At 46.0% G+C, this 25,179-nt stretch overlaps 1 protein-coding gene across 1 annotated transcript in view; it reads right to left on the reverse strand.

Moving 5' to 3' along the window:
• The window catches only part of LOC139579487 (dynein axonemal heavy chain 6-like), a 64,070-nt gene that overhangs the window by 1,828 nt on the left and 37,063 nt on the right, over positions 1-25,179 (reverse strand). The window contains exons 18-31 of the mRNA XM_071408184.1: positions 24,457-24,644; positions 22,578-22,768; positions 20,949-21,109; positions 17,106-17,194; positions 15,787-15,933; positions 15,501-15,639; positions 12,601-12,720; positions 12,343-12,464; positions 11,924-12,053; positions 11,197-11,324; positions 8,825-9,010; positions 7,137-7,209; positions 6,186-6,337; positions 5,474-5,696 (exon numbers count right to left, since the gene is read on the reverse strand). Of these exons, the coding sequence (XP_071264285.1) occupies positions 5,474-5,696; positions 6,186-6,337; positions 7,137-7,209; positions 8,825-9,010; positions 11,197-11,324; positions 11,924-12,053; positions 12,343-12,464; positions 12,601-12,720; positions 15,501-15,639; positions 15,787-15,933; positions 17,106-17,194; positions 20,949-21,109; positions 22,578-22,768; positions 24,457-24,644 (2,049 nt within the window). The remainder of the gene's footprint in view (positions 1-5,473; positions 5,697-6,185; positions 6,338-7,136; positions 7,210-8,824; positions 9,011-11,196; positions 11,325-11,923; positions 12,054-12,342; positions 12,465-12,600; positions 12,721-15,500; positions 15,640-15,786; positions 15,934-17,105; positions 17,195-20,948; positions 21,110-22,577; positions 22,769-24,456; positions 24,645-25,179) is intronic.

Raw genomic sequence — 25,179 nt, forward strand, 5'->3', positions numbered from 1 at the left:
GGACATGATGTAGAGGACCAGAGAACACACAGGTCTGTTACTATCTGGACATGATGTAGAGGACCAGAGAACACACAGGTCTGTTACTATCTGGACATGATGTAGAGGACCAGAGAACACACAGGTCTGTTACTATCTGGACATGATGTAGAGGACCAGAGAACACACAGGTCTGTTACTATCTGGACATGATGTAGAGGACCAGAGAACACACAGGTCTGTTACTATCTGGACATGATGTAGAGGACCAGAGAACACACAGGTCTGTTACTATCTGGACATGATGTAGAGGACCAGAGAACACACAGGTCTGTTACTATCTGTACATGATGCAGAGAACCAGAGGTCTGTTACTATCTGTACATGATGTAGAGAACACACAGGTCTGTTACTATCTGTACATGATGTAGAGAACACACAGGTCTGTTACTATCTGTACATGATGTAGAGAACACACAGGTCTGTTACTATCTGTACATGATGTAGAGAACCAGAGAACACACAGGTCTGTTACTATCTGTACATGATGCAGAGGACCAGAGAACACACAGGTCTGTTACTATCTGTACATGATGCAGAGGACCAGAGAACACACAGGTCTGTCACTATCTGTACATGATGTAGAGAACCAGAGAACACACAGGTCTGTTACTATCTGGACATGATGTAGAGGACCAGAGAACACACAGGTCTGTTACTATCTGTACATGATGCAGAGGACCAGAGAACACACAGGTCTGTTACTATCTGTACATGATGCAGAGGACCAGAGAACACACAGGTCTGTTACTATCTGTACATGATGTAGAGGACCAGAGAACACACAGGTATGTCACTATCTGTACATGATGCAGAGGACCAGAGAACACACAGGTCTGTTACTATCTGTACATGATGTAGAGGACCAGAGAACACACAGGTCTGTTACTATCTGGACATGATGTAGAGGACCAGAGGACACACAGGTCTGTTACTATCTGTACATGATGTAGAGAACCAGAGAACACACAGGTCTGTTACTATCTGTACATGATGTAGAGAACCAGAGAACACACAGGTCTGTTACTATCTGTACATGATGTAGAGGACCAGAGAACACACAGGTCTGTTACTATCTGTACATGATGCAGAGAACCAGAGAACACACAGGTCTGTCACTATCTGTACATGATGTAGAGGACCAGAGAACACACAGGTCTGTTACTATCTGTACATGATGTAGAGAACCAGAGAACACACAGGTCTGTTACTATCTGTACATGATGTAGAGAACCAGAGAACACACAGGTCTGTTACTATCTGTACATGATGCAGAGAACCAGAGGTCTGTTACTATCTGGACATGATGTAGAGAACCAGAGAACACACAGGTCTGTCACTATCTGTACATGATGTAGAGGACCAGAGAACACACAGGTCTGTTACTATCTGTACATGATGTAGAGGACCAGAGAACACACAGGTCTGTTACTATCTGTACATGATGTAGAGGACCAGAGAACACACAGGTCTGTTACTATCTGTACATGATGCAGAGAACACACAGGTCTATTACTATCTGGACATGATGTAGAGGACCAGAGAACACACAGGTCTGTTACTATCTGGACATGATGTAGAGGACCAGAGAACACACAGGTCTGTTACTATCTGGACATGATGTAGAGGACCAGAGAACACACAGGTCTGTTACTATCTGTACATGATGTAGAGAACCAGAGAACACACAGGTCTGTTACTATCTGGACATGATGTAGAGGACCAGAGAACACACAGGTCTGTTACTATCTGGACATGATGTAGAGGACCAGAGAACACACAGGTCTGTTACTATCTGGACATGATGTAGAGGACCAGAGAACACACAGGTCTGTTACTATCTGGACATGATGTAGAGGACCAGAGAACACACAGGTCTGTTACTATCTGTACATGATGCAGAGAACCAGAGGTCTGTTACTATCTGTACATGATGTAGAGAACACACAGGTCTGTTACTATCTGTACATGATGTAGAGAACACACAGGTCTGTTACTATCTGTACATGATGTAGAGAATACACAGGTCTGTTACTATCTGTACATGATGTAGAGAACCAGAGAACACACAGGTCTGTTACTATCTGTACATGATGTAGAGGACCAGAGAACACACAGGTCTGTTACTATCTGGACATGATGTAGAGGACCAGAGGACACACAGGTCTGTTACTATCTGTACATGATGCAGAGGACCAGAGAACACACAGGTCTGTTACTATCTGTACATGATGTAGAGAACACACAGGTCTGTTACTATCTGTACATGATGCAGAGAACCAGAGAACACACAGGTCTGTTACTATCTGGACATGATGTAGAGAACCAGAGGACACACAGGTCTGTTACTATCTGTACATGATGCAGAGAACCAGAGAACACACAGGTCTGTTACTATCTGTACATGATGCAGAGAACCAGAGGACACACAGGTCTGTTACTATCTGGACATGATGTAGAGGACCAGAGAACACACAGGTCTGTTACTATCTGTACATGATGTAGAGGACCAGAGAACACACAGGTCTGTTACTATCTGGACATGATGTAGAGGACCAGAGAACACACAGGTCTGTTACTATCTGTACATGATGTAGAGGACCAGAGAACACACAGGTCTGTTACTATCTGTACATGATGTAGAGAACCAGAGAACACACAGGTCTGTTACTATCTGTACATGATGTAGAGGACCAGAGAACACACAGGTCTGTTACTATCTGGACATGATGTAGAGGACCAGAGAACACACAGGTCTGTTACTATCTGGACATGATGTAGAGGACCAGAGAACACACAGGTCTGTTACTATCTGTACATGATGTAGAGGACCAGAGAACACACAGGTCTGTTACTATCTGAACATGATGCAGAGGACCAGAGAACACACAGGTCTGTTACTATCTGAACATGATGCAGAGAACCAGAGAACACACAGGTCTGTTACTATCTGTACATGATGTAGAGGTCCAGAGAACACACAGGTCTGTTACTATCTGTACATGATGTAGAGGACCAGAGAACACACAGGTCTGTTACTATCTGTACATGATGTAGAGGACCAGAGAACACGCAGGTCTGTTACTATCTGTACATGATGTAGAGGACCAGAGAACACACAGGTCTGTTACTATCTGTACATGATGCAGAGAACCAGAGAACACACAGGTCTGTTACTATCTGTACATGATGTAGAGGACCAGAGAACACACAGGTCTGTTACTATCTGGACATGATGTAGAGGACCAGAGAACACACAGGTATGTTACTATCTGTACATGATGTAGAGAACCAGAGAACACACAGGTCTGTTACTATCTGTACATGATGTAGAGAACCAGAGAACACACAGGTCTGTTACTATCTGTACATGATGTAGAGAACCAGAGGACACACAGGTCTGTTACTATCTGTACATGATGTAGAGAACACACAGGTCTGTTACTATCTGGACATGATGTAGAGGACCAGAGGTCTGTTACTATCTGTACATGATGTAGAGGACCAGAGAACACACAGGTCTGTTACTATCTGTACATGATGCAGAGAACCAGAGGACACACAGGTCTGTTACTATCTGGACATGATGTAGAGGACCAGAGAACACACAGGTCTGTTACTATCTGGACATGATGCAGAGGACCAGAGGACACACAGGTCTGTTACTATCTGGACATGATGTAGAGGACCAGAGAACACACAGGTCTGTTACTATCTGGACATGATGCAGAGGACCAGAGAACACACAGGTCTGTTACTATCTGGACATGATGCAGAGGACCAGCACCAGCCCTGAAGAACAAATTACTAGCTTGATCACCACCTGGGTCCACTTTTACTAGGGACCAGTGAGGGACAGGGCTGGAGATAGGTAGTAGGGCTCTAGGTAGGTAGGTAGTAGGGCTCTGGGTAGGTAGGTAGGTAGGTAGTAGGGCTCTAGGTAGATAGGTAGGTAGGTAGTAGGGCTCTAGGTAGGTAGGTAGTAGGGCTCTAGGTAGGTATGTAGGTAGGTAGCTAGGTAGGTAGGTAGGTAGCTAGGTAGATAGTAGGGCTCTAGGTAGGTAGTAGGGCTCTAGGTAGGTAGGTAGGTAGGTAGTAGGGCTCTAGGTAGTAGGGCTGTAGGTAGGTAGGTAGTAGGGCTCTAGGTAGGTAGGTAGGTAGGTAGTAGGGCTCTAGGTAGTAGGGCTCTAGGTAGGTAGGTAGTAGGGCTCTAGGTAGTAGGGCTCTAGGTAGGTAGGTAGTAGGGCTCTAGGTAGGTAGGTAGTAGGGCTCTAGGTAGTAGGGCTCTGGGTAGGTAGGTAGTCGGGCTCTAGGTAGATAGGTAGGTAGGTAGGTAGTAGGGCTCTAGGTAGGTAGGTAGTAGGGCTCTAGGTAGTAGGGCTCTGGGTAGGTAGGTAGTAGGGCTCTAGGTAGATAGGTAGGTAGTAGGGCTCTAGGTAGGTAGGTAGTAGGGCTCTAGGTAGGTAGGTAGTAGGGCTCTAGGTAGGTAGGTAGTAGGGCTCTAGGTAGGTAGGTAGGTAGGTAGGTAGTAGGGCTCTAGGTAGGTAGTAGGGCTCTGGGTAGGTAGGTAGGTAGGTAGTAGGGCTCTATGTAGGTAGGTAGTAGGGCTCTAGGTAGGTAGGTAGTAGGGCTCTAGGTAGATAGGTAGGTAGTAGGGCTCTAGGTAGGTAGGTAGTAGGGCTCTAGGTAGGTAGGTAGTAGGGCTCTAGGTAGGTAGGTATGTAGTAGGGCTCTAGGTAGGTAGTAGGACTCTGGGTAGGTAGGTATGTAGTAGGGCTCTAGTTAGGTAGGTATGTAGTAGAGCTCTAGGTAGGTAGTAGGGATCTAGGTAGGTAGTAGTGATCTAGGTAGGTAGGTAGGTAGATAGGTAGGTAGTAGGGCTCTAGGTAGGTAGTAGGGCTCTAGGTAGGTAGTAGGGCTCTAGGTAGGTAGGTAGGTAGTAGGGCTCTAGGTAGGTAGTAGTGATCTAGGTAGGTAGGTAGGTAGATAGGTAGGTAGTAGGGCTCTAGGTAGGTAGTTGGGCTCTAGGTAGGTAGTAGGGCTCTAGGTAGGTAGGTAGGTAGTAGGGCTGGAGGTAGGTAGTAGGGCTCTAGGTAGGTAGGTAGTAGGGCTCTGGGTAGGTAGGTAGTAGGGCTCTAGGTAGGTAGGTAGGTAGGTAGTAGGGCTCTAGGTAGGTAGGTAGGTAGTAGGGCTCTAGGTAGGTAGGTAGGTAGGTAGGTAGGTAGGTAGGTAGGTAGGTAGGTAGGTAGGTAGGTAGGTAGGTAGGTAGGTAGGTAGGTAGGTAGTAGGGATCTAGGTAGGTAGTAGGTAGTAGGGATCTAGGTAGGTAGTAGGTAGTAGGGATCTAGGTAGGTTCCCTCTAGGTAGGTTCCCGAATTAAGTCTGTTCTGAGGGCAAAAGGGGGTGCAACTGAATATTAGGTAGGTGTCCTTACCTGTAGTAGACAAAGTCCCAGCCCTAGCTGAGGTCTTGTACAGCGGAGCCTGGTAGAGAGACGGATCAGGGTCATAGTTCTGCTGGGGTTCGAAGTGCACCACGGGAAGCATGGCGTTCATCACCCGCGGCAACGCATCCTCGATCACCATGTTGACGTCGTCCCAGCGACTGGCGTCCATGAACATCCCGTGCACCAGCACGCCGTCGTTGATGGTGGGTAGCTATGGAGACAGAGTGGTACTGTAGTTACCATAATGTCATATTATGATACATTATGATTAGAGGCCTGGGTTTTGGACAATCACGTCACATGACCTGGTTTTGAACCTTTAGTTAAAGCTGTATCGTCCAGCACCATCTTCAGACAGTTGTTTTCATTTTAGGTCTAATTCTCATTTCTGGAAGAGGCTTTAAATAAAGGTTCACATCTAGGTCATGTGACATGGTGGTCCAGAACACAGGGTCCTAATAATGATCCAGATACGGTTCTAAAACCATCTCTCCAGGACCTGACTAGTTGACCGATTCACTGATGACCTCTAAACATCCCACAGAGGTCAACGTGTGTTGGAGTCATTTCTATCAGCGAGTAGTTTAGCTCCTTCATGTTTTTACAGTCAGACTTTGCTTTGGAGGCAGGATGCAGTAAACTCCTTCCTGCCCTCAGGGCAACCAGTCTAAATATGTCCCTCTCCCCTCCCTGTAGCTACCTCAGAGTCCATGTCCAGCTCGCCCCCAGCCGGTAGGGTCTTCAGCGCCTCGCTCACGGCCCCCTGGTCTAGGTAGACCGGCAACACGTTGAAACGGAAGTTGAGCTCGTCGATGGGGAGGTTATAGGTCCTGGCGTGGTTCTGTAGCGCCCCTACAGGACAGGAGGGGGAACAGCACAACAGCATTTCAACATCTCAGTAACCAGTTTGGTACTTTACTTTGGACTGATCCCAGGCCTGTTCAATAATAACAGGATTTATAAATATACAGCACCTCTCTCAAACCCAACAACATACTATATCAGTGGTCACCAACCGGTCCATCTCCAAGGCATTTCTAGTCCATCGCCAAACATTTCTGTAAAAAGCCCAACGATAAAGCCTTGTGTTCCTATGTGTTTAATTAGTCTCGGGCTGTTGGTGGTAGGTGCAGCCAACTCAGCTGCCCTGCGCGCCGGGTATGTGACTGAAGGTACAAACTCTGCCTTCCCAGTGGGCCTGGAGAGGAAATCAAGTGCACTATGCCACCGCTGGCCAATCAGATGCTCAGATGACCATGTTTGCAGTAACGTAGCAGGCATGTAAGAAAGCTACGGCAAAATGTATACTGTGAGATTTCAAAACGTTTAAAACCACGACTACAGAGAGACTGTCAACGAATACAGCAGAGAGCTGCTGTTTTTAAACTTTAAAACCACGACTAGAGAGAGACTGTCAACGAATACAGCAGAGAGCTGCTGTTTTTAAACTTTAAAACCACGACTAGAGAGAGACTGTCAACGAATACAGCAGAGAGCTGCTGTTTTTATGAGTGAGTTCATGTTTAAGTTCTTACTCAGCACTGTCAACACTTTGTATTCAACACTTTTATAAACCATAAAATGCACGTTCTTCCTATTTCTACTCAATGAGGAGGAAAGTGTAGACACAGTGGAGACGGTGTGTACTGACCAGTGAGGAAGCCCTGAGGGAAGAATAGTCCAGAGATCCAGAAGGATTTGGGCTGACCCCGTGTGATCCAGTTCTACACAAACACACAGACAGAGAGGAAGTTGGTTTCCCTGCATGAACACACACACGCACACACACACACACACACGAAGAGGAGAGTGATTTTGTTTGGGTTATGTTAATCTCAGTTCCCAGAACCTAATGTTAAGGCTGTCACCAGAGACTGGGGTTCTGTTCATCTCGGTCGGTCTGTAGACATTTAGGGATTGCGTAACACACAGTAAGACCAGTCTCCCGGAACAGACGCTTCAGTCTGGGGCGACGGAGCGAGTGCACAGAGAGAAAGAGAGATGGACGGAGAGCAGAGAGAGATTATTACCTAGTTCACTGGCTTTGGCAATGTTAACATCTGTTTCACATGCTAATAGAACATGTAAATTGATAGAGGAGAGGGAAGACTGGAGATAGAGACAAGCAAAGAGAGAGAAGACTAGGGAGAGAGAGGAAGAGCAAAGAGAGAGAAGACTAGGGAGAGAGAGGGAGAGCAAAGAGAGAGAAGACTAGGGAGAGAGAGGGAGAACAAAGAGAGAGAAGACTAGGGAGAGGGAAAGAGAGAAAGAGAGCGAGAGAGAGATAGAGATGGGCAAATACAGAGCAAGGGCACAGAAGAATAGAAAGTGGGACAAAGAGAGAGAGAGAGATAGAGATGGATAAATACAGAGCAAGGACACAGAAGAATAGAAAGTGGGAGAAAGAGAGAGAGAGAGATAGAGATGGATAAATACAGAGCAAGGACACAGAAGAATAGAACGTGGGAGAAAGAGACGAGAAAGAAAGAAGTCAGTCTGAAGTGGACGGCGTGCTGCTAATGTTTAAACATGATTCTCTCATCACATCATCCCATCTCACTACCCCTGATAATGACTGTGTGTGTGTGTGTGTGTGTGTGTGTGTGTGTGTGTGTGTGTGTGTGTGTGTGTGTGTGTGTGTGTGTGTGTGTGTGTGTGTGTGTGTGTGTGTGTGTGTGTGTGTGTGTTTTTCTGCCTGAGCGGAGTTCCTGTAAGCACCACACCATATGTTAAAAGAGTCTTCCCGTCTGAGCTAATGAGAAAATCCACATTCGTGTGTGTGTGTGTGTGTGATCACAGAAATGTTAACAACAAGAGGACACATACATAGATGTTCAGTTTCCACTGTAACATACTACATTGCCTACATATGTAAAACACACTCATGCACACACAAACACAAGAGTCTTCCCATCTGATGTAATGACAACACACAAACACAAGACTCTTCCCATCTGATGTAATGACAACACACAAACACAAGACTCTTCCCATCTGATGTAATGACAACACACACACACAAGAGTCTTCCCATCTGATGTAATGACAACACACACACACAACAGTCTTCCCATCTGATGTAATGACAACACACACACACAACAGTCTTCCCATCTGATGTAATGACAACACACAAACACAAGAGTCTTCCCATCTGATGTAATGACAACATCCACACACGTAAATAAGTAAATATAGTGTTTCACTGTGTCGTAGTACATCAATACATATGTACACAAATAGTGGTTTGGGGGTAAATTGTGTCTGACTTAAAGAGAGGTTCATTGACCCAACTGTACAGCAAGTCATGTGTGTATGAGAGAGAGATGTCTGTGTGACCTCTATGAAGCAGGTCCTGAGGGCCAGGTCTTTAACCCAGCTGGCCAGGGGTTTGAGGGAGGGGTAGGCTGAGGAGCTCCAGTGGTTTGGAACCTGGTTGTTGAGGAAACTGGTGTAGATCCTCTCCATCTCCTCTGACATCACCACCAGCCCTGCTATAGCCTTCTGGAGGGTACACAGAGACACCTGGGGAGGGAGGGGAGGGAGGGAGATGGGGAGGGGAGGGAGATGGGGAGGAGAAGTGTTTGTGGGTGTTTATTTGAGCCATCCACAAGACAACATCATAAACCCAGAGGTCACCACTGCAGTAAGGATATGCCAACAATGTGGCTGCAGCATCTGTCCATATAAACACACACAGAGCAGCATCTGTCCATATAAACACACACAGATCAGCATCTGTCCATATAAACACACACAGAGCAGCATCTGTCCATATAAACACACACAGAGCAGCATCTGTCCATATAAACACACACAGAGCAGCATCTGTCCATATAAACACACACAGAGCAGCATCTGTCCATATAAACACACACAGAGCAGCATCTGTCCATATAAACACACACAGAGCAGTATCTTACATTTATATATATATATATATATCTTACAGTATATTACATTTACTTAAGTATTCAACCTTTGCTATGAAACTGGAAATTGAGCTCAGGTGCATCCTGTTTCCATTGATCATTCTTGAGATCAGTGGAGGCTGCTGAGGGGAGGACGGCTCACAGTAATGTCTGGTACGGAGCAAATGGAACGGCATCAAACACATGGATGTATTTGTGTATTTGATACCATTCCACTGATTCTGTTCCAGTCATTACAACGAGCCCATCCTCCCAAATTAAGGTGCCACTAACCTCCTGTGCTTGAGATCTATATAAGATACCCACAGTTGAAAGTGCAGGTCAGAGCAAAAACCAAGCCATGAATTCAAAGAAAATGTCCGTAGAGCTCCGAGACAGGATAGTGTCGAGGCACAGAACTGGGGAAGGGAACCAAACATTTTTTGGAGCATTGAAGGTCCACAAGAACACAGTGGCCTCCATCATTCTTAAATGGAAAAGTTCGGAACCACCAAGACTCTTCCAAGAACTGGCCACCCGGCCAAACTAAGCAATCGGGGGAGAAGGGCCTTGTTCAGGGAGGTGACCAAGAACCGGATGGTCACTCAGAGAGCTCCAGAGTTTCTCTGTGGAGATGGGAGAACCTTCCAGATGGACAATCATCTCTGCAGCACTCCACCAATCAGGCCTTTACAGTAGAGTGGCCAGACGGAAGCCACTCCTCAGTAAAAAGACACATGACAGCCTACTTGGAGTTTGCCAAGAGGCGCCTAAAGGACTCTCAGACCATGAGAAACAAGATTCTCTGGTCTGATGAAACCAAGATTGAACACTTTGGCCTGAATGCCAAACGACACGTCTGGAGGAAACTTTGCACCATCCCTACAGTGAAGCATGGTGGTGGCAGCATCATGCTGTGTTGGATGTTTTTCAGCGGCAGGGACTGGGAGAATAGTCAGGATCGAGGGAAAGATGAACGGAGCAAAGTACAGAGAGATCCTTGATGAAAACCTGCTCCAGAGCGCTGAGGACTGGGGCAAAGGTACACCTTCCAACAGGACAACAACCCTAAGCAAACAGCAAGACAATAAAAATGGCTTCGGGACAAGTCTCTGAATGTCCTTGAGTGGCCCAGCCAGAGCCCAGACTTGAACCCGATCTAACATGTCTGGAGAGACCTGGAAATAGCTGTGCAGCGAAGCTCCCCATCCAACCTGACAGAGCTTGAGAGGATCTGCAGAGAAGAATGGGAGAAACTCCCCAAATACAGGTGTGCCAAGCTTGCAGCGACATACCCAAGAAGAATCGAGGCTGTAATCACTGCCAAAGGTGGTTCAACAAAGTACTGAGTAAAAGGTCTGAATACTTATGTAAATGTGCCATGTTTATTTGTAAAACAAAACAAAAAAAGCCAACATTTTATAACTTTTTTTTTGCTTTGTCTTTATGGGCTATTGTGTGTAGATTGATGAGAAAAAAACTACATTTAATACATTTTAGAATAAGGCTGTAACAACATGTGGAAAAAGTCAAGGGGTGAATAGATTGGGAATGCACTGTATGTCCCTTCCCTATACCTCTGGGGACCTTCCATTGTGACCAAGGTGGAGTAGCTGGAACCATGGACCCATATAGCTGTCCTAACATTTCATCAAGGACCTTTTCAATGCATTTCCATTTCCAATCATCATCTCCTGATTTCACAGCATTTAAATACAATGAAAAATGAATGGCTGACAACTGGGACCCCTGACCTCTAATGCCTGACCCCTGACCTCTAATGCCTGACCCCTGACTCACCCTGAGGACCCGCAGCAGGTTGTTAAAGCGGTCTACTTCCTGTCCGAGGACGGTGGTGAGGGAGTTGAGGCGTCCGTTAGCGTCACGAATAAACAGAGCCTCCGCTGCCTCATCCATATCCAGACACTCTGAGGAGACAGACCGACAGAGAGACAGAACAGACAGACAGAGAGACAGACACAGACAGACCAACATAGAGACAGGCAGACAGATCAGACAGACACAGACAGACAGTCAGACAGAGAGACAGACCGACATAGAGACAGTCAGAAAGAGAGACAGACAGACCGACAGAGAGACAGGCAGACAGATCAGACAGACAGAGAGACAAAGAGACAGACCGACATAGAGACAGTCAGAAAGAGAGACAGTCAGAAAGAGAGACAGACAGACAGAGAGACAGACAGACCGACAGAGAGACAGGCAGACAGATCAGACAGTGACCACACTATAATGAGTGTAGAGAGACTAACTTTAATTTCAAACCAAAGCGAACATCAAACCGTAAAAGCACCAGAATAAATCAAGCCTGAGACGTGTGTGTGTGTGTGTGTGTGTGTGTGTGTGTGTGTGTGTGTGTCTGTGTGTGTGTGAGTATGTGTGTGTGTGTGTGTGTGTGTGTGTGTGTGTGTGTGTGTGTGTGTGTGTGTGTGTGTGTGTGTGTGTGTCTGTGTGTGTGTGTATGTGTGTGTGTGTGTGTGTGTTTACGTGCGTCTCTCTCTCTCACCCGGTATCTTGGCGAGGATGGAGTCGGCCAGCTCGTGGACGATCTCATCGTTGCTCTTGCCCCCGCCGCGGGCTGACGAGCGAGGCTGTACCTCCAGGATGGTGTTGATCAGGGTCATAGTCTCCAGACGCTGTACAGACAGACAAGACCTCACCGTTTTAGGGATGACAAGTAACCCACAGGACACAGACAATCTACACTATGTATCCATGTTGTCAGCATCAAAGATAACGTTCTCCTCTTAACTGGCTAAACACATGTTTTGTATTAGTGATCTGACCTCTTCTCTTTCAGACAGTACATGAGAAAAATCTGTAGAAACAAATTTGATTTAGGTACTGTATAGTTAATTGTCCCCAAGCCAGTATTAGCCCACTGAGCTAAAGGTCAGGGTATATAAGCAGAGTGAAGTGTCTGACCTGGAAGGCGAGGTTGGCGTTCTCGTGCATACCAAAGATCTCAGGGTCGTCTATGAGAGGAAGGTTCTCTATGTACCTGTTATAGTCACTCAGTCTGTCTGCCTCGGGGGCAAAGTAGACACCTGACACACAGACAGAATACGAACAGTTAGATCTCACTGAACACACACACAACAGTACACACATTTCCCCCGTTTCTCAGATTCAGAAACATTTGTACACATACATTTGCACGCACGCACACACAGTGGTCTTCACCTGAGGTGGAGAAGGTGTACCCTGGGTCCAGGGTGACAGGAGAGAAGAACCTTTTGAGGATGGTGCGGAGACAGCGCTGGTCCCAGGCATCAGTCACCCTGCCTCCGTAGGTTATCTCCCCTGGGGGAGAGAGGGTGAGGAGAGAGGAGAGGGTGGGGGAGTCATTAGGCACTGAAAGGAAGAACGTGGACACAAACCCGGAGGGGCTACCTCCAGATGAAATGCTCATGTTGGTTTTACGGTCAGTCCCCTAATGAAAACCACCCACTTTACATCAACCTGCTGTGGAAAACACATGTGCACATTTGGACTCATTCCTATTACAGACAGAGTGGAGCTGGAACAGAGGGTCTGCTGGGTAAATGGAAGGTTCTAATAGAGGTTCTAAACTTTAGTATGCAGAACACGGTGGAACCCAGCGGAACCCTTCTGTCTACCTCTCAGTTATTACACTATGTGAGAGAGGAACAGTTTTATTCAGGATTTTAAAAACTATATCATGCCAGGTTAAACACCAAATTATTTTCAAATTGATCGTTTCCGCAAACAAAGAAAGGTTAAATTAGGAATTAAACAAACATTACAAAGCCTGAAAAAAACAAAACAATGGAAGAAATCAATAATGGGGAAAAAAATGGCCTCAGGAGCGTATAATCCCCCAAAATATTTTTTTAATGATGTATAATCAGAATTAGAAGGTCAAATGTGAAAAGGGGGAAAAACATGATGTCAGTTTAGAGATACTTTTCGTCATGTAGTGTATGTGGACACCTCCTTGTCAAACATTATTCGCAAATCAAATGTTATTGGTCACATGTTATTGCAGGTGTAGCGAAATGCTTGTGTTCCTAGCTACAAAAGTACAGTAGTGTCTAACAATTCACAACAATACCTGCTACTAAACCTCCCAGAACCTCAGGGTCTTCCCTGCTACTAAACCTCTCAGAACCTCAGGGTCTTCCCTGCTACTAAACCTCTCAGAACCTCAGGGTCTTCCCTGCTACTAAACCTCCCAGAACCTCAGGGTCTTCCCTGCTACTAAACCTCTCAGAACCTCAGGGTCTTCCCTGCTACTAAACCTCTCAGAACCTCAGGGTCTTCCCTGCTACTAAACCTCTCAGAACCTCAGGGTCTTCCCTGCTACTAAACCTCTCAGAACCTCAGGGTCTTCCCTGCTACTAAACCTCTCAGAACCTCAGGGTCTTCCCTGCTACTAAACCTCTCAGAACCTCAGGGTCTTCCCTGCTACTAAACCTCTCAGAACCTCAGGGTCTTCCCTGCTACTAAACCTCCCAGAACCTCAGGGTATTCCCTGCTACTAAACCTCTCAGAACCTCAGGGTCTTCCCTGCTACTAAACCTCTCAGAACCTCAGGGTCTTCCCTGCTACTAAACCTCTCAGAACCTCAGGGTCTTCCCTGCTACTAAACCTCTCAGAACCTCAGGGTCTTCCCTGCTACTAAACCTCCCAGAACCTCAGGGTATTCCCTGCTACTAAACCTCTCAGAACCTCAGGGTCTTCCCTGCTACTAAACCTCTCAGAACCTCAGGGTATTCCCTGCTACTAAACCTCTCAGAACCTCAGGGTCTTCCCTGCTACTAAACCTCCCAGAACCTCAGGGTCTTCCCTGCTACTAAACCTCTCAGAACCTCAGGGTCATCCCTGCTACTAAACCTCTCAGAACCTCAGGGTCTTCCCTGCTACTAAACCTCTCAGAACCTCAGGGTCTTCCCTGCTACTAAACCTCTCAGAACCTCAGGGTCATCCCTGCTACTAAACCTCTCAGAACCTCAGGGTCTTCCCTGCTACTAAACCTCTCAGAACCTCAGGGTCTTCCCTGCTACTAAACCTCTCAGAACCTCAGGGTCTTCCCTGCTACTAAACCTCTCAGAACCTCAGGGTCTTCCCTGCTACTAAACCTCCCAGAACCTCAGGGTATTCCCTGCTACTAAACCTCTCAGAACCTCAGGGTCTTCCCTGCTACTAAACCTCTCAGAACCTCAGGGTATTCCCTGCTACTAAACCTCTCAGAACCTCAGGGTCTTCCCTGCTACTAAACCTCCCAGAACCTCAGGGTCTTCCCTGCTACTAAACCTCTCAGAACCTCAGGGTCATCCCTGCTACTAAACCTCTCAGAACCTCAGGGTCTTCCCTGCTACTAAACCTCTCAGAACCTCAGGGTCTTCCCTGCTACTAAACCTCTCAGAACCTCAGGGTCATCCCTGCTACTAAACCTCTCAGAACCTCACAATGGCCAGCAGTAATGTGATGAATAATGGAGGACCCGGCAGGGAGACAGGCAGGCAGGGAGGCAGGAAGGGAGGGAGACAGGAAGGGAGGGAGAGAGGCAGGCAGGGAGACAGGCAGTCAGGGAGACAGGCAGGCAGGGAGGGAGGCAGGCAGGCAGGCAGGCAAGCAGGGAGGCGGGAAGGGAGGCAGGCAGGAAGGGAGGGAGGCAGGAAGGGAGGGAGACAGGAGGGAGGGAGGCAGGAAGGGAGGGAGGCAGGAAGGGAGGCAGGAAGGGAGGGAGAGAGGCAGGCAGGGAGACAGGCAGGCAGGGAGACAGGCAGGCAGGGAGGGAGGCAGGCAGGCAGGCAGGCAAGCAGGGAGGCGGGAAGGGAGGGAGGCAGGAAGGGAGTCAGACAGGGAGACAGGCAGACAGGGAGGCGGGAAGGGAGACAGGTAGGCAGGGAGGGAGGCAGGAAGGGAGGCAGACAGGGAGACAGGCAGACAGGGAGGCGGGAAGGGAGACAGGTAGGCAGGGAGGGAGGCAGGCAGGGAGACAGGCAAGGAGGGAGACAGGCAGGCAGGGAGACAGGCAAGTAGGGAGACAGGCAAGCAGGGAGAGAGGCAGGCAAGGAGACAGGCAAGCAGGGAGGCCGACACACATACAGTCCTACCAGTGATGTAGATGAGAGCATCCCAGGGTATGTGACCAGTCTGACAGTAGAGGTTCTGGTTGAGCAGGGCACACTCTCTGTCGCTGTCGTTGAACTCATAACGGATGTTCCAGCCCAGAGGACCAAACTTCTTCCTCTCCTGCAACACACACTCACCGCTTTAATTCTACTGTCAATCTCAACATCCGTTACAAAGACACAATGAATACAGTAGGAGGTGTGTGTTCTGACCTGTATGACGGCGTGGAAGAAGACATAATGAATACAGTAGGAGGTGTGTTCTGACCTGTATGATGGCGTGGAAGAAGCAGACTCCAAAGATGATCTTCCTCCACTGGCGTCCCAGGATGTGCTCCTCAAAGAAGTTGTTGGTGATCTCAGTGAACGCCCGGCGCACGTTGGCACGTAGACCCTTAGGAGGCTCGTTGGTCACCTGGCCCACGCACACACACACGTCCACAAGCAAACACACACACACACACACGTCCACAAGCAAACACACACACACACGTCCACAAGCAAACACACACACACACACGTCCACACACACACACACACACACACACACACACACACACACACACACACACACACACACACACACACACACACACACACACACACACACACACACACACACACACAAGGAAACACACACTCACATATCCATACACACACACGTCCACAAGGAAACACACACTCACATATCCATACACACACACACACACACACACACACACACACACACACACACACACACACACACACACACACACACACACACACACACACACACACACCACACATACACACATACACATGTCCACACACACACAGACATACACCCATCCACACATCCACAGACATCCACACACAGATGTGGAAATAAAAGGATAACCAATCAGATAATTCTGAGACATAGACATGCACCCACGCTCAATCACACGGGTTAGGTGTGTGTGTGTGCACACGTGTGTATGCGTCTACAAAGAGCGATGGCCCTACATGTGTGTGTAAGCCGTGTGTGACAGGACTACTCTCTCATGGTGAGGGAAGGCCCTGTGAGGGATATGAAACACTGTCCGGAGTGGCTAAGGTTGAGAGGACAATCTGTCCAAAGACGCAAACAGGAAATATCGGAATTGCTGAGGATCCATAAATATCCATAAATATCTCAACAGAGCATTGAGAATCCAATACTGTTTCAATTTAGACAATCCAAGATGATACTCTAGAACTAAGACTGAGATTGTAGAACCTAAGACTGAGATTGTAGAACCTAAGACTGAGTTTGTATAACCTAAGACTGAATTCTAGAACCTAAGACTGAATTCTAGAACCTAAGACTGAGTTTCATCATCTCAGACTGAGTTTCATCATCTCAGACTGAGTTTCATCATCTAAGACTGAGTTCCATCATCTAAGACTGAGTTTCATCATCTAAGACTGAGTTTCATCATCTAAGACTGAGTTTCATCATCTGAGACTGAGTTTCATCATCTGAGAATGAGTTTCAGAATCTAAATTGGAATTGTAGAACCTAAATTTGAGTTGTAGAATGAAAGGTCTCTATGTCCTGTGACAGAGTGTAAAAATGAGCGTTACCTTGACAGAGTTCTGGAGGACGGTGACAGGGAACACCTTGGTGGGCATGGAGCTCAGGAACAACCTGAAGTTCTCATGGATCACCGTGTCTAACAGGGAGGAGGTGACAGAATGAGTCAGTAGACATAAACACAGCACACACACACAGGGTCAGTCCAGTCCATAGCGTGTAGTAGAGAGGTCCAGCAGCACAGGACAGCCGCAGGTGCAGTGTGTGTGTGTGAGTACCATTCAAATCCCCATTCACCCTGTGTCCTGACAAAACCACACAGCAACACCTCACACCACCTGATACCAAGGTACATACAGTTGAAGTCGGAAGTTTACATATACTTAGGTTGGAGTCATTAAAACTTGTTTTTCAACCACTCCACAAATTTCTTGTAAACAAACTATAGATTTGGCAAGTCGGTTAGGACATCTACTTTGTTCTATTATATTTATTTATTTATTTTACCTTTATTTAACTAGGCAAGTCAGTTAAGAACAAATTCTTATTTTCAATGACAGCCTAGGAACAGTGGGTTAACTGCCTTGTTCAGGGGCAGAACGACAGATTTTTACCTTGTCAGCTTGGGGATTCGATCTTGTCCAACGCTCTAACCACTAGGCTACCTGCCGCTTGTGTGCATGTCACAAGTAATTTTTCCAACAATTGTTTACAGACAGATTATTTCACTTATAATTCACTGTATCACAATTCCAGTGGGTCAGAAGTTTACATACACTAAGTTGACTGTGCCTGTAAACAGATTGGAAAATTCCAGAAAATGATGTCATGGTTTTAGAAGCTTCTGATAGGCTAATTGACATCATTTGACTCAATTGGAGATGTACCTGTAGATGTATTTCAAGGCCTACCTTCAAACTCAGTGCCTCTTTGCTTGACATCATGGGAAAATCAAAATAAATCAGCCAAGACCTCAGAAAAAAAATTGTAGACCTCCACACGTCTGGTTCATCCTTAGAAGCAATTTCCAAACGCCTGAAGGTATCACGTCCATCTGTACAAACAATAGTACGCAAGTATAAACACCATGGGACCACGCAGCCTTCATACCGCTCAGGAAGGAGACGCGTTCTGGCTCCTAGAGATGAACGTACTTTGGTGCGAAAAGTGCGAATCAATCCCTGAACAACTGTAAAGGACCTTGTGAAGATAATGGAGGAAACAGGTACAAAAGTATCTATATCCACTTTAAAACGAGTCCTACATCAACATAACCTGAAAGGCTGCTCAGCAAGGAGGAAGCCACTGCTCCAAAACCGCCATAAAAAAGCCAGACTACGGTTTGCAACTGCACATGGGGACAACAATCGTACTCTTAGGTGAAATGTCCTCTGGTCTGATGAAACAAAAATAGAACTGTTTGGCCATAATGAACATCGTTATGTTTGGAGGAAAAAGGGGGAGGTTTGCAAGCCGAAGAACACCATCCCAACCGTGAAGCACGGGGGTGGCAGCATCATGTTGTGGGGGTGCTTTGCTGCAGGAGGGACTGGTGCACTTCACAAAATAGATGGCATCATGAGGCAGGAAAATGATGTGGATATATTGAAGCAACATCTCAAGACATCAGTCAGGAAGTTAAAGCTTCGTTGCAAATGGGTCTTCCAAATGGACAATGACCCCAAGCATACTTCCAAAGTTGTGGCAAAATGGCTTAAGGATAACAAAGTCAAGGTATTGGAGTGGCCATCACAAAGCCCTGACCTCAATCCTATAAAAAATGTGTGGGCAGAACTGAAAAAGCGTGTGTGCGAGCAAGGAGGTCTACAAACCTGACTCAGTTACACCAGATCTGTCAGGAGGAATGGGTCAAAATTCACCCAACTTATTGTGGGAAGCTTGTGGGGAGTTTAAATATATTTGGCTAAGGTGTATGTAAACTTCCGACTTCAACTGTACAGTACACAGATCTATGGTAATATGATCCCATACCTGGTTGACTGATGTTGTAGTGTGTCTAGATATGTGAACAGTGGTATTCTGTTGTAGTGTGTCTATCCATTAGATATGTGAACAGTGACATTCTGTTGTAGTGTATCTATCCATTAGATATGTGAACAGTGGTATTCTGTTGTAGTGTGTCTATCCATTAGATATGTGAACAGTGGTATTCTGTTGTAGTGTGTCTATCCATTAGATATGTGAACAGTGGTATTCTGTTGTAGTGTGTCTATCCATTAGATATGTGAACAGTGGCATTCTGTTGTAGTGTGTCTATCCATTAGATATGTGAACAGTGGCATTCTGTTGTAGTGTATCTATCCATTAGATATGTGAACAGTGGTATTCTGTTGTAGTGTGTCTATCCATTAGATATGTGAACAGTGGTATTCTGTTGTAGTGTGTCTAGATATGTGAACAGTGGTATTCTGTTGTAGTGTATCTATCCATTAGATATGTGAACAGTGGTATTCTGTTGTAGTGTGTCTATCCATTAGATATGTGAACAGTGGTATTCTGTTGTAGTGTGTCTATCCATTAGATATGTGAACAGTGGTATTCTGTTGTAGTGTATCTATCCATTAGATATGTGAACAGTGGTATTCTGTTGTAGTGTGTCTATCCATTAGATATGTGAACAGTGGTATTCTGTTGTAGTGTATCTATCCATTAGATATGTGAACAGTGGTATTCTGTTGTAGTGTGTCTAGATATGTGAACAGTGGTATTCTGTTGTAGTGTATCTATCCATTAGATATGTGAACAGTGGTATTCTGTTGTAGTGTGTCTATCCATTAGATATGTGAACAGTGGTATTCTGTTGTAGTGTATCTATCCATTAGATATGTGAACAGTGGTATTCTGTTGTAGTGTGTCTATCCATTAGATATGTGAACAGTGGTATTCTGTTGTAGTGTGTCTATCCATTAGATATGTGAACAGTGGTATTCTGTTGTAGTGTATCTATCCATTAGATATGTGAACAGTGGTATTCTGTTGTAGTGTGTCTAGATATGTGAACAGTGGTATTCTGTTGTAGTGTGTCTATCCATTAGATATGTGAACAGTGGTATTCTGTTGTAGTGTGCCTATCCATTAGATATGTGAACAGTGGCATTCTGTTGTAGTGTATCTATCCATTAGATATGTGAACAGTGGTATTCTGTTGTAGTGTGTCTATCCATTAGATATGTGAACAGTGGCATTCTGTTGTAGTGTGCCTATCCATTAGATATGTGAACAGTGGCATTCTGTTGTAGTGTGCCTATCCATAAGATGTTGGAGCACCATATGTGAACAGTGACATTCTGTTGACAAACTTCAATCACGCTGTTGGAAAACCATATTTGGACCAAATTATATGTTTCGTCTAGGGACAGTAAGTGGGAATACAGTGGTCTGCTCCAGTGCCTAAACTACGGTGTAGGATGTCATATACTGTGAAGGATTATGGTCAATATAAATGGTGCGTGTGTGTGTGTTGGGTGGGTGTGTATGTGTGTAGTGTGTGTGTGTGTGTTTAGGGTGTCTGTGTGTAGGGCGTCTCTGTGTAGGGTGTGTGTGTGTGTGTGTGTGTGTGTGTGTGTGTGTGTGTGTGTGTGTGTGTGTGTGTGTCGGGTGTGTGTGTATAGTGTGTGTGTGTGTGTGTCTGTGTGTAGGGCGTCTCTGTGTAGGGTGTGTGTGTGTGTGTGTGTGTGTGTGTGTGTGTGTGTGTGTGTGTGTGTGTGTCGGGTGTGTGTGTGTATAGTGTGTGTGTGTGTGTGTGTGTGTGTGTTTAGGGTGTATGTGTGTAGGGTGTGTGTGTGTCTGTGTGTAGAGTGTGTGTGGGTAGTGTGTGTGTATTTAGTGTATCTGTATGTAGGGTTTGTGTGTGTGTGTTTAGGGTGTCTGACCCGGCTCAGTGAAGGTCTTGATAAGTTCCTCCATGGCTAACATCCAGGACACAGCCAGGTGACAGTTCTGGAGGAAGATCCAGTTACCACTCTTCAGAGCTTCCAGAATCATCTTCTCAGCTATAGGACCCTGACCCTGACCCAGAGAGATAGACCTCACCCTGGAGAGAGAGACAGAGGGTTAATACTGAGAGACCCTGACCCAGAGAGATAGACCTCACCCTGGAGAGAGAGACAGAGGGTTAATACTGAGAGACATAGGGTTAATACTGAGAGACCCTGACCCAGAGAGATAGACCTCACCCTGGAGAGAGAGACAGAGGGATAATACTGAGAGACATAGGGTTAATACTGAGAGACCCTGACCCAGAGAGATAGACCTCACCCTGGAGAGAGAGACAGGGGGATAATACTGAGAGACAGAGGGATAATACTGAGAGACAGAGTGGTAATACTGAGAGACAGAGGGTTAATACTGAGAGACAGAGGGTTAATACTGAGAGACAGAGGGTTAATACTGAGAGACAGAGGGTTAATACTGAGAGACAGAGGGTTAATACTGAGAGACAGAGGGTTAATACTGAGAGACAGAGGGTTAATACTGAGAGACAGAGGGTTAATACTGAGAGACAGAGGGTTAATACTGAGAGACAGAGGGTTAATACTGAGAGACAGAGGGTTAATACTGAGAGACAGAGGGTTAATACTGAGAGACAGAGGGTTAATACTGAGAGACAGAGGGTTAATACTGAGAGACAGAGGGTTAATACTGAGAGACAGAGTGTAAATACTGAGAGACAGAGGGTTAATACTGAGAGACAGAGTGTTAATACTGAGAGACAGAGGGTTAATACTGAGAGACAGAGGGTTAATACTGAGAGACAGAGGGTTAATACTGAGAGACAGAGGGTTAATACTGAGAGACAGAGGGTTAATACTGAGAGACAGAGGGTTAATACTGAGAGACAGAGGGTTAATACTGAGAGACAGAGGGTTAATACTGAGAGACATGGGGTTAATACTGAGAGACATGGGGTTAATACTGAGAGACAGAGTGTAAATACTGAGAGACAGGGGGTTAATACTGAGAGACAGAGGGTTAATACTGAGGGGCAGAGGGTTAATACTGAGGGACAGAGGGTTAATACTGAGGGACAGAGGGTTAATACTGAGAGAGAGGGTTAATACCGAGGGACAGAGAGGACCCTGACCTAGAGAGAGATTTTTATTTATTTATTTTTCATTGATCCTTTATTTAACTAGGCAAGTCAGTTAAGAACAAATTCTTATTTACAATGATGGCCTACACCAGACAAACTCGGACACATGATGAGAAAGAAGGACAAGTTGTTAATACTGAGATACAGGAGACGGACATAGAGAGGGGAACAGTCTCAGAGAGGGGGACAGGGGTACCCAACTACCCCTCCCTCCCTCCCCCGTCACCTCCCCCCTTCTCCTCCATCCTCCCTCTGTCCCACCCCCTCACCTGTCTAGGTACCCCCCCACCTGTCCAGGTATCCCCTCACCTGTCCAGGTATCCCCTCACCTGTCCAGGTATCCCCTCACCTGTCCAGGTATCCCCTCACCTGTCCAGGTATCCCCTCACCTGTCCAGGTATCCCCTCACCTGTCCAGGTATCCCCTCTCCTTGGCGAAGCGTTGGAAGGCTCCCATGGGGTCTGATCCGGTACTGAGGATGAAGACCAGGGGGGTGGAGGGAGACATGTCACTGTAGAGAGTGGCCAGGTCAACAGGAGGGTTCTCTACAAACTGTTTCCCCAGGCTCACGATCACAAACTCTGTCACCGCAAACACCACCTAGAGGGAGGGAGGGAGAGAGAGTGGCAGGGAGAGTAAGTCAATTCCCTCTGGCTATCTACTCTGATTTCAGAGTACTCTCCTCTTGAGCGTGTCAGAGAGCAGAATAACTGAATTTACAAACGTTCAACACCTGCTGAATATGGCCGCTGTCAGCAAACGTTGGCAAAAAAACATAATTAAAATGTTGCCAGTAGCACAGTTACAGTCACCAACACTCAGGATAACATGAAACCAGCCGAACCAGCTCTGCTCGAGGAAAATGATCAGAGTGAGGTGTTCTCTCATTATGTGTCTGGAAGTAGCTAGCAAGCTAGCCAACGTTAGCCAGTCAGCTTGGGTGGTTGACGGTAGTTGTGAGGTCAGAATGCTGGGATCAACCCTCGTCCTCGCGCCATAGAGTCCAGTGTGCTCTGAACGCTCCGAGAGACAAACGCTCTGAATTTACCAACGTACAATCTGACAACGCTCTGAATTTACCAACGTACAATCTGACAACGCTCTGAATTTACCAACGTACAATCTGACAACGCTCTGAATTTACCAACGTACAATCTGACCACGCTCTGAATTTACCAACGTACAATCTGACAACGCTCTGAATTTACCAACGTACAATCTGACAACGCTCTGAATTTACCAACGTACAATCTGACCACGCTCTGAATTTACCAACGTACAATCTGACCACGCTCTGAATTTACCAACGTACAATCTGACAACGCTCTGAATTTACCAACGTACAATCTGACAACGCTCTGAATTTACCAACGTACAATCTGACAACGCTCTGAATTTACCAACGTACAATCTGACAACGCTCTGAATTTACCAACGTACAATCTGACAACGCTCTGAATTTACCAACGTACAATCTGACAACGCTCTGAATTTACCAACGTACAATCTGACAACGCTCTGAATTTACCAACGTACAATCTGACAACGCTCTGAATTTACCAACGTACAATCTGACCACGCTCTGAATTTACCAACGTACAATCTGACCACGCTCTGAATTTACCAACGTACAATCTGACAACGCTCTGAATTTACCAACGTACAATCTGACAACGCTCTGAATTTACCAACGTACAATCTGACCACGCTCTGAATTTACCAACGTACAATCTGACAACGCTCTGAATTTACCAACGTACAATCTGACAACGCTCTGAATTTACCAACGTACAATCTGACAACGCTCTGAATTTACCAACGTACAATCTGACAATGCTCTGAATTTACCAACGTACAATCTGACAACGCTCTGAATTTACCAACGCACAATCTGACAACTCTCTGAATTTACCAACGCACAATCTGACAACGCTCTGAATTTACCAACGCACAGAGCACACTCTGGCACTCCAGATTGAATTTAAGAACACACCCTAAACAAAATGGATGGATGAACATAACTGCAGATATCGCTGTATGGCCTGAAGGGCAACTTCTATCAAATATGACCATTGATATACAACAAACAATGAGAGAGATGCCAAGAAAACTGGCAGCCCTTTCACCATCACAAGCAGACTTATACACACACACACACACACACACACACACACACACACACACACACACACACACACACACACACACACACACACACACACACACACACACACACACACACACACACACACACACACACACACACACACACCAACAACCCCCACTACCTTCTCCTCCATGAAGCTCTTGATGAGCACCAGTTTCTGGAAAGCCCCCAGTCTCTGATCCCAGTGACCCCTGACCCCGTCTGCCTGCTCCTTCTCTTCTTCAGACATCTCCTCTGAGTAGGGAGGCAGCTGGGAGTCAGACACGTAGCCCTGCCAGTTCTCTGGGTTGAAACACACTTCCAGACGACCTGGGAACACACACTCCAATATTCATCTACTTCTGTAGCTAGGCAGAGAGTGAATTCAGAAACATTGTAAAAGAGGCTCCATTGACAACATTAGCAGATTACAGAGTAGTGGTAATCTCTAGGTTATTTTAGCTGTGTTACTACTCTACCTAGTTTTATAGAGATGGGTGTCCAGGTTATTTTAGCTGTGTGTTACTCTACCTAGTTTTATAGAGATGGGTGTCTAGGTTATTTTAGCTGTGTTACTACTCTACCTAGTTTTATAGAGATGGGTGTCTAGGTTATTTTAGCTGTGTTACTACTCTACCTAGTTTTATAGAGATGGGTGTCTAGGTTATTTAAGCTGTGTTACTACTCTACCTAGTTTTATAGAGATGGGTGTCTAGGTTATTTTAGCTGTGTGTTACTCTACCTAGTTTTATAGAGATGGGTGTCTAGGTTATTTTAGCTGTGTTACTACTCTACCTAGTTTTATAGAGATGAGTGTCTAGGTTATTTTAGCTGTGTTACTACTCTACCTAGTTTTATAGAGATG

The sequence above is a fragment of the Salvelinus alpinus genome, chromosome 6, assembly GCF_045679555.1.
Source record: "Salvelinus alpinus chromosome 6, SLU_Salpinus.1, whole genome shotgun sequence".
NCBI classification, from domain to species: domain Eukaryota; kingdom Metazoa; phylum Chordata; class Actinopteri; order Salmoniformes; family Salmonidae; genus Salvelinus; species Salvelinus alpinus.